Source organism: Brassica oleracea, chromosome C8, assembly GCF_000695525.1.
Source record: "Brassica oleracea var. oleracea cultivar TO1000 chromosome C8, BOL, whole genome shotgun sequence".
NCBI classification, from domain to species: domain Eukaryota; kingdom Viridiplantae; phylum Streptophyta; class Magnoliopsida; order Brassicales; family Brassicaceae; genus Brassica; species Brassica oleracea.
The window spans coordinates 22,759,833-22,767,643 of record NC_027755.1 but is presented as its reverse complement, the minus strand read 5'-3'; the positions used below and the strand labels follow the sequence as shown (position 1 = coordinate 22,767,643).

The window sequence follows — 7,811 nt, the reverse complement described above, 5'->3', positions numbered from 1 at the left end:
TTTTTTTTTCATTTGAAATGGCATCTTCTTCCCATTATCATTACCACAAAGATGATGATGAACTTGAATCCCGATTTCAAAAATTTTTCCAATACCCCGATGATTTGCCAGAACCAAAAGAGCGAAAAAAATGAATTTTTATCGAGAGAAACCGAGAAGACGGTCACATGAAGCTTTGGAATGATTATTTTAGCGAAACACCCACCTACCCGGACTATTTATTATGCCGACGTTTTCGAATGAACAAGCCATTGTTCTTACGTATTGTGCATCGTCTCTCCACAGAAGTAGAGTATTTTCAACCATCAGAAGATGCAACCGGACGGTCAAGTCTATCACCACTCCAAAAATGTACTGCAGCAATTCGTCAATTGGCATATGGTGGTGGAGCAGATACAGTTGACGAATATGTACGACTAGGTGAAACAACGGCTCGAAAATGTTTGCACCAATTTACCGCCGGAATAATCCACTTGTTTGGCGATGAATACTTAAGACGTCCCACACCGGAGGATCTTGAAAGACTACTACAAATTGGAGAAGAACGTGGATTTCCCGGGACTGTTGGAAGCATCGATTGTATGCATTGGGAGTGGAAGAACTGCCCCACCGCTTGGAAAGGAATGTATTCACGAGGAACCAGCAAACCAACAATTGTATTGGAGGCGGTAGCTTCATCAGACCTCTGGATATGGCATGCGTTTTTTGGAGCTCCAGGTACTATGAACGATCTTAATATTCTTGATCGATCACCTGTTTTTGATGAAATAATTAACGGAAATGCTCCGGAAGTCAATTTCTATGTCAACGGAAGGGAGTACCATTTGGCTTACTACCTCGCCGATGGTATTTATCCGAAATGGGCGACTTTTATTCAATCTATCCGACTGCCACAAGGTCCAAAGAATTGTTTATTTGCTAAGCACCAAGAAGACGTGCGAAAAGATGTTGAGCGTGCCTTTGGAGTCCTGCAAGCTAGATTTGCCGTTGTTAGAAATCCATCTAATTTATGGGATAAATACAAAATAGGAAATATTATGAGAGCATGTATCATACTCCATAATATGATTGTCGAAGATGAACGAGATTCATACACTCAGCATAACGCTTCAGAATTTCAGCAAGGAGAAGATGTGGATCCTACATTTGTAGTCAAAGGGACTACAAATCTCGGTAATACAATGGACCGTCGAGCAGAAGTTCGGGATAGACAAGGCCATCAACAATTAAAAGAAGATTTGATTGAAAATATATGGGTTAAATTTGGACATCTCCCGAGTAACTACAATGTTTAGAGAAACTTGGACGGAAAAAACAAAAACTACAATATTTAAGTTTCTATGAATTCAATAAAATGTTTTTTTTTTCATGTTTGTATTTTTTTTTCCAACTTTGAAATGTTTTCATGTTTTCAATTTTAATGTTATATGTTTTTTTAATAATTTTCCTTTTATATGTTGTTACTTATTTAAATTAATAATAAATTTACTAAGAACCATCAAATTAAGTCCTACCAATAATCATGCCCTTAGGTTGTTTGCATGCCCTTAGGTTGTTTGCAAAAAACAGAAACTATCAGCCTCTCACCTAACAGCTTCTCTCTACCTTCACCCACGTGTCTTCTTCGCGAAAGACATGGCCTTATTGTATGGTTGCGTCAAAGAAACATGCATTCTCCATTGAAAACGAAGACGAAGTTAGTAATAATCACACACTCATATCATCAGAGCCAATAGAGAGAGAGATCTGAAAAGATGAAGGCGGAGAAGAGTCCGATTCAGACCGTGATGTCGTGGATTCGCCGGCAGCCACCGAAGGTAAAGGCGTTTCTTTGTGTGGTTACGGCAATGACGATCCTCGTCTTCCTCAGGGTCATTGTACACGAGCACGACAACCTTTTCATCGCTTCCGAGGCTGTCCATGCCGTTGGGATCTCCGTTCTTATCTACAAACTCACCAAGGAGAAGACATGCGCTGGTATAATTCAAACCTTTTGAGTCTTTGTAATGATCGAATCGTCTGATGACGTTTTGATGATATGTCATCATCAACAGGGATATCTCTCAAGACGCAGGAGCTAACGGCTTTGTTTCTGGCCGTGAGATTGTATTGTAGCTTTGTAATGGAGTTTGATCTTCACACGTTACTTGATTCTGCTACGTTGGCGACGACCCTTTGGGTCATCTATATGATCCGGTTCAACCTTAGACCGACGTATATGGAAGACAAAGATAACTTTGCCATCTACTACGTTGTATGTTATACCACCAAACTCGTTTTAGGCTTCCTTTGTTTTGACTCTATGCATGAGACTGATTTTGTTGTGATAACTCAAGTTACACATAGATATCTTGAGAGAGCTTCCTCATCACATTTAAAGCTTGTTTAGTTGTATTAAAACAGTAGTCTAAGAGAATCTTGTTCATTGATAGGAGTAGTAATAATATTATTTTATCATTAGAATCTTGACATTGTAATGTGTTTTTGAGAATTTTTTGTTTGTTTGCTTTTCAGGTAGTCCCATGTGCTGTTGTGTCTTTGCTCATTCATCCATCTACACGTCACCACATCATAAACAGGCTCTTTTGGGCCTTCTGTGTTTATCTTGAAGCTGTTTCAGTTCTTCCTCAATTAAGAGTCATGCAGAACACTAAGGTATATATATTGTTCACTTTTAACAAAAAAAATACATGTTCTGTCTGAATCATCCTCAAAGTTTGATGTCTTGTTGTCAGATCGTGGAACCATTCACAGCACATTACGTATTTGCTTTGGGAATCGCTAGGTTCTTGAGTTGTGCACACTGGATCCTTCAGGTTCTTATCTTACACATAATATATATACTCTTCGTTATTTTATCGTTTTATACATCTTCTGAATTAACGATTGAGACGCGTGTAGGTGTTGGATACGAGAGGGAGGTTACTGACTGCATTAGGGTATGGACTATGGCCTTTAATGGTCCTTCTCTCTGAAATCATACAAACTTTCATCCTTGCAGATTTTTGCTATTACTATGTTCAGAGGTAAAAACGTCCTTCTTTCATATATATATGTAACCAATGTATATTATAGAAACTATTGTTGAAAGAGTTTTAAATGTCTAAGGATTTGGAACCTTTTGTTGTTCTTGTGGTCAGTTTAATGGGTGGACAACTCGTTCTGCGTCTTCCTTCTGGTGTGGTGTAAGGAGCTTTGTGAAACGGATTGCTTGAGCTTGTACGGATGTTTAAACTTTTAATTTTATTAGAGACTTTGTGAGATGTAATTTAAAAATTTTGCTAGCAAAGAAGTCTTGGCTAGAATTAGTACTTTTTACAATAATGGCAATTCTGATCTTCTTGTGACTCGGTCCACTCGGAGATCATGGACGCAAACGGATCATCCAAAAATAAGATGAAAAACGCCGTGTTGTTCTCTAACATTCATGGAAGACAGCACCAAGTGTGAGGTCGGTTTTGATTGATTGAATATAGAAAGTGTTCCTCAAATTTTTGCTAGCGTAACGTGCAGAGACTGTGAACACCGTTTATCGGCTGAGAGGTTCGTTAATCCCCATGACATATCTGCTAGAATTAATTTTGCAAATGTTAATTAACCGAGCTCTCTTATCTCCTCTTCATTATCAAACACGTTATAGTATTTTTACGGGAAGATACACTGATACACATGGAATTAATTTCATCAGCCTTGTGTCACACTGATACACATGGAATTAATTTCATCAGCCTTGTTTCATGTATACACGCAGACAAGGCATTAGTAAGTGGATACATTATGCTACGAAATATAACATCAAATATTTAACAATTTATACATATGATAAAACGTTAAAACGTGAAATTGTTGTTGATACACGAGCACATGAAGAAAAACGCCCGAGTTATCTAGAATAACAAAAGAAGGAGAAAAAGAGGACATGATCACATCACTTCTTTTAAGTTTTGACTACACGTAAAAACATTCGCGATCATGTACAATCTGGTCATCACGTTCTTTGTGAGACATATTATCAGTCGATGACTTATTGAAAAAGTCAATGCAATCTGAGATAGCTTCACTGTAGTGAGAATGAGAGGAGTAGTACGAATTACTGCACGATATCTTCGGTGTCTCTAGCCTCTCGCCGCCACTCCGGGAGTCGGTGGTTTTGTGACGACGTACGGTGGCAGAGGAAGAAGAGGAGGGAACGATGAAGATGATCTTCATGAGAATCTTGCGGAATTTGCTGAAGAGCTTCATGGATGAAGAAAATCCTATGAAGGTCTTGTTGTTGTGGTTATGATGCTGATGATGATTAAATGGTTCGTTTATATGAATGGTGAAGGAGTGTGAGTGTGTATCAGGAAGAGTTCTCTGAGATGGCTTCTGCATAGTTTGGTGTATATTATAAAGTTTCTTATCTCTGCCTTGCATATGTTTTGCTTTTTTTTTTTGCATATGTTATGTTTGATTTGTGAATTTATGCTCGTATATATCGACATATATATATATATACACACACATAGCAAGGGGTTGTTAATTTTTTCCTTTTTTTAAATGATTGATTCCTTTTTCGGTTTTTCCTTTTAGATGTTAAAAAAGGTTTTCGAATACTAAAATACTGAAATTTGAAGGATTAATATAAACGTAACTGAAACAATTAGCTGAGAGATTAATGTATGATGTTGCATGTGAACAAATCATTTGTATGGGCTTCCTTTGTCCTCTGCAAAGTGAACTCCTTTTTTATTAAACTCGGATATGGATAATATATACATGGATGGATTAATCAGCTAACATCTTCTGGATGCATTTCTTATTTTATAATTACTTTGAGACCAACACAAGAGTTTAATTTTATAATTACTTTGAGACCAACACAAGAGTGTTTAACTAAATTGTGTAAAATTTGACTCAACTGTATTAAACTTATATTTTTGATGTAGCTTATCTTATCACATAGGAGTATGTTGAAATTTATTTTCATGAGACCGAGCTTTCGTTCACACTAAAGAAACATGATACTGATTGATTAGCGGTTAATCATGAGCTGATTATATATGTAATTAGGGCAAAATTAAAAGCGGTGGTACTAGTAAGTAATAATCAGGTGTTGAAATAGTTTGTGGTCCTGCATCATGTACACTTTGTCTTTGACCTAATTTTATTTAGTCACGGAGATTTGGGACCAGTCAGAAAATTAACCTCAAAATAACTAAAAAGTCATTGTTCAGAGAACGAAACAGGAGTTCCATTTTTAAATTGAGTTATGTTTTTGCAAAGAGGAGAAGAGGCTTTTGGTGAAATGATTAATGGCTGAGGGGTTGTAACTTAATTTATACTTGTTGGTATAGTTAACTTAAGACAGTTATGATTATGTCTTCTACTTTAAGATTAAGCAACACCTAGATAATCAAAATTAAGGCCAATTATTTTATCATTCCTATCATTATTACGACTGAGTAATTCAATGAAAGAAGAATATTTAAATAAGACTAATTATAATGGTTTAATGGTGCATGAACTAGAGACCTTATTTGGATTGCTCAAAAAATAGCTGATGACAGCGCAATGCATTTCTATTAGGCTAAAAAGGTTATAAGATATTCGCGGTTGGTCTATTTAAGTCTATATGGTGGCCATGCTTCGCGGTTGGTCTATTCAAGCCCATAGCCCATAGGTGACTAAAACCTTCGATGCAAAATAAACATACAAATAAAACTATAGAGTGACAGAGTCTATGCTTTAAAATCCGGCAAGAACAAAACATATATTTTCAATAGTCTTTTTTCTTTGCAATTACTTTTAGAATGATATTTATATAATTGATGCACATTATTTTTTAATTATTTTGCCCTGTTTTCAGAGACCAGCGTACCTTAACATAACATCAAAATTCTCATTAGGTTTTACTTTTTACTTTAAGACAATCTGCAAGTGATCTCAATTATCCGAAATCATTCAAACAAATGTTTTTAAGGTGAGTTTCTAAGAATAAAAGAAATAGAAATAATCAAAAAAGAAGAGAAAGAATAGAGAAGAATTCTAATATTAGAACTTTTTAGAACCTCACTACAACTCCATATGACACTTATAAACAACAGATTGGTTAAATTTTTATTTTACAATTAACTTTTAATTATCTAATTATAACTCATTAAAATATTAATAGTTTTTTTTGTCTCACAATGATATTAATAGTTTATACATCAATCCGAACAAGAGAACCCCGATTGTTTCTAGTCACAAAATAATATTGGTAATTTTAAGAAGTTTGTAAAATTCATTGTAAATAAAAGACTATTCATTGCAGAAGTTGAAACAATATATACAGAATCTCATTACAATGACGATGATGTTCATGATCTCGCTAGCTTATTTAGAGACCGTTAACTTGACAAGAACAATGATCAAAAGCATAGTCATCACCACCATTTCACTTGCACATTTTTGTCAAAGGTTAAAAAGAAAAATATAATATTATTTGTTAGTGGAGGCGGAAGAGATGCTGAGAACTCCGGCCCACACTTGCTTCCTCACCTTTGCTCTCTGCGGCTGACTAGCAAACGAGCCACCACTTCCACCACCTCCACCGCCATTACCGCCGCCGCTCTTGTCTCCAGCTCCAGCTGTTGTTGATGAAGATTGGCCGCTCCGGTCACTCATGTTTTTAATTATTGTTTTGTCTTCTTGGAGTCGTCGGTGCTAAGAGTGCTCATACAACAACAAAAGAAAAGAACTGAAAGTGGATAATTATAGTCAGGGTTGAGAGGTGAATCTTTTTTCTACCTCTACTCTCATGATTTACAATAATGTTTTTATTTGTAAAATGCTAATGCATTGGCATGGTTAAAATGCATCAACCAATAAGAAAAAATCAGTCCTGACGTTAGAATCACTTTAATAACAAATTGACAGTACTATTATAGTTTTGGTTGATCTTATCTTCGAGATGGAATCTAACGGTGAGGAAGGGAAAACCATTTGTTATTATGCTGCCGCCATAACCTACCACTGATCTCCATTATTGAGGCCTTCACTCCTCAGCATGACGCATGCAATATGACGTCGTTGATTAAACTTATTTTTTTTTGAAGAAGCATTAGAGCATGATTAACCCGGGGTTTTTATGATGGAGTTTTTAGCGGAAGTTAAGTAAGAACCCCGGGTTAATCATGGTCTTAGACCATCTTCAACGCAGGTCTTTAAGTTGGCTCTTGGGCCGAAAATATATTAAAAAAATGAAAAGGAAGAAGAAAGAGTGAAACTTACCGCTTCCGGAAGGTGTAGAAAGCCCGGCTCTTGGAAGGCACGCGTCACGCGATGAAGGCAAGAGGAGAGATTACGTGTCTCACGCGTTCAATTCATGATCGGTTGTTTCTTTGTGTAGTTTGTTGGTTGTCGGCAAATCTGTCTCGCGGTGGATTTTGTGGTCGAAGATTTCCCTCGGTCTCTCACCTCAAATCGAAAGGTAAACAAGTTCTGATGCAGTGTTATGCATGTGACGTATGATTGAATATTTTGTTCTAAACTGAATTTCAAAAATTTTATGTGTTTGATTCGAGTATGTTCTGTTTTAAGAACGATGGATCAAATATGATTAGTTAGTTAGTTTGTTTCAATTAAGACTGAGCTGTAGTGTTGATTTGCTAAGGGGTTTGAATTGTGGTCTAATAGATTTATTAAACTTGATTTGTTTGTTGTTTTGCTTTCTGCTAGCTGAATCAATTTTGTTTCTGTTTTTTAGTTGTCAGTAAGCGGATCAAGGTTCAGCGAGCATAGTAGCATGGATCAAAGGTTGAGAGCACAAATAAGGTTAGTGTTACTCT

The 7,811-nt window shown here is 36.3% G+C and overlaps 4 protein-coding genes across 4 annotated transcripts in view; 2 read left to right on the top strand and 2 right to left on the bottom strand.

The window, feature by feature from the left end:
* LOC106308977 (uncharacterized protein At4g04775-like) overlaps positions 1–420 on the top strand; it is a 1,180-nt gene extending 760 nt beyond the window's left edge. Inside the window, exon 2 of the mRNA XM_013746073.1 lies at positions 361–420. Within this exon, the coding sequence (XP_013601527.1) occupies positions 361–420 (60 nt within the window). The remainder of the gene's footprint in view (positions 1–360) is intronic.
* Positions 421–1,632: 1,212 nt separating this feature from the next.
* On the top strand, positions 1,633–3,367 carry LOC106310451 (putative ER lumen protein-retaining receptor C28H8.4). The gene is made up of 6 exons (XM_013747685.1): positions 1,633–1,977; positions 2,055–2,254; positions 2,515–2,655; positions 2,736–2,816; positions 2,902–3,026; positions 3,141–3,367. Exons 1-6 carry the CDS (start codon positions 1,755–1,757, stop codon positions 3,187–3,189), a joined length of 819 nt encoding a protein of 272 aa, XP_013603139.1. The 5' UTR covers positions 1,633–1,754; the 3' UTR covers positions 3,190–3,367.
* Positions 3,368–3,948: 581 nt separating this feature from the next.
* On the bottom strand, positions 3,949–4,348 carry LOC106310453. The gene has a single exon (XM_013747686.1). The coding sequence runs from the start codon at positions 4,240–4,242 to the stop codon at positions 3,949–3,951; it is 294 nt and encodes a 97-aa protein (XP_013603140.1). The 5' UTR covers positions 4,243–4,348.
* Positions 4,349–6,274: 1,926 nt separating this feature from the next.
* Positions 6,275–6,857, bottom strand: LOC106310454. The gene has a single exon (XM_013747687.1). The coding sequence runs from the start codon at positions 6,646–6,648 to the stop codon at positions 6,463–6,465; it is 186 nt and encodes a 61-aa protein (XP_013603141.1). The 5' UTR covers positions 6,649–6,857; the 3' UTR covers positions 6,275–6,462.
* Between the last annotated feature and the right edge of the window lie 954 nt (positions 6,858–7,811).

Bases quoted from the DNA above. Each gene is read 5' to 3' on its own strand.
- LOC106310451 (XM_013747685.1), top strand. From the start codon at position 1,755: ATGAAGGCGGAGAAGAGTCCGATTCAGACCGTGATGTCGTGGATTCGC. The intron at 2,255-2,514 runs GTATGTTATACC...TTTGCTTTTCAG, and splicing joins ACTTTGCCATCTACTACGTT to GTAGTCCCATGTGCTGTTGT. The intron at 2,817-2,901 runs GTTCTTATCTTA...AGACGCGTGTAG, and splicing joins GTGCACACTGGATCCTTCAG to GTGTTGGATACGAGAGGGAG.
- LOC106310453 (XM_013747686.1), bottom strand. From the start codon at position 4,242: ATGAAGCTCTTCAGCAAATTCCGCAAGATTCTCATGAAGATCATCTTC.
- LOC106310454 (XM_013747687.1), bottom strand. From the start codon at position 6,648: ATGAGTGACCGGAGCGGCCAATCTTCATCAACAACAGCTGGAGCTGGA.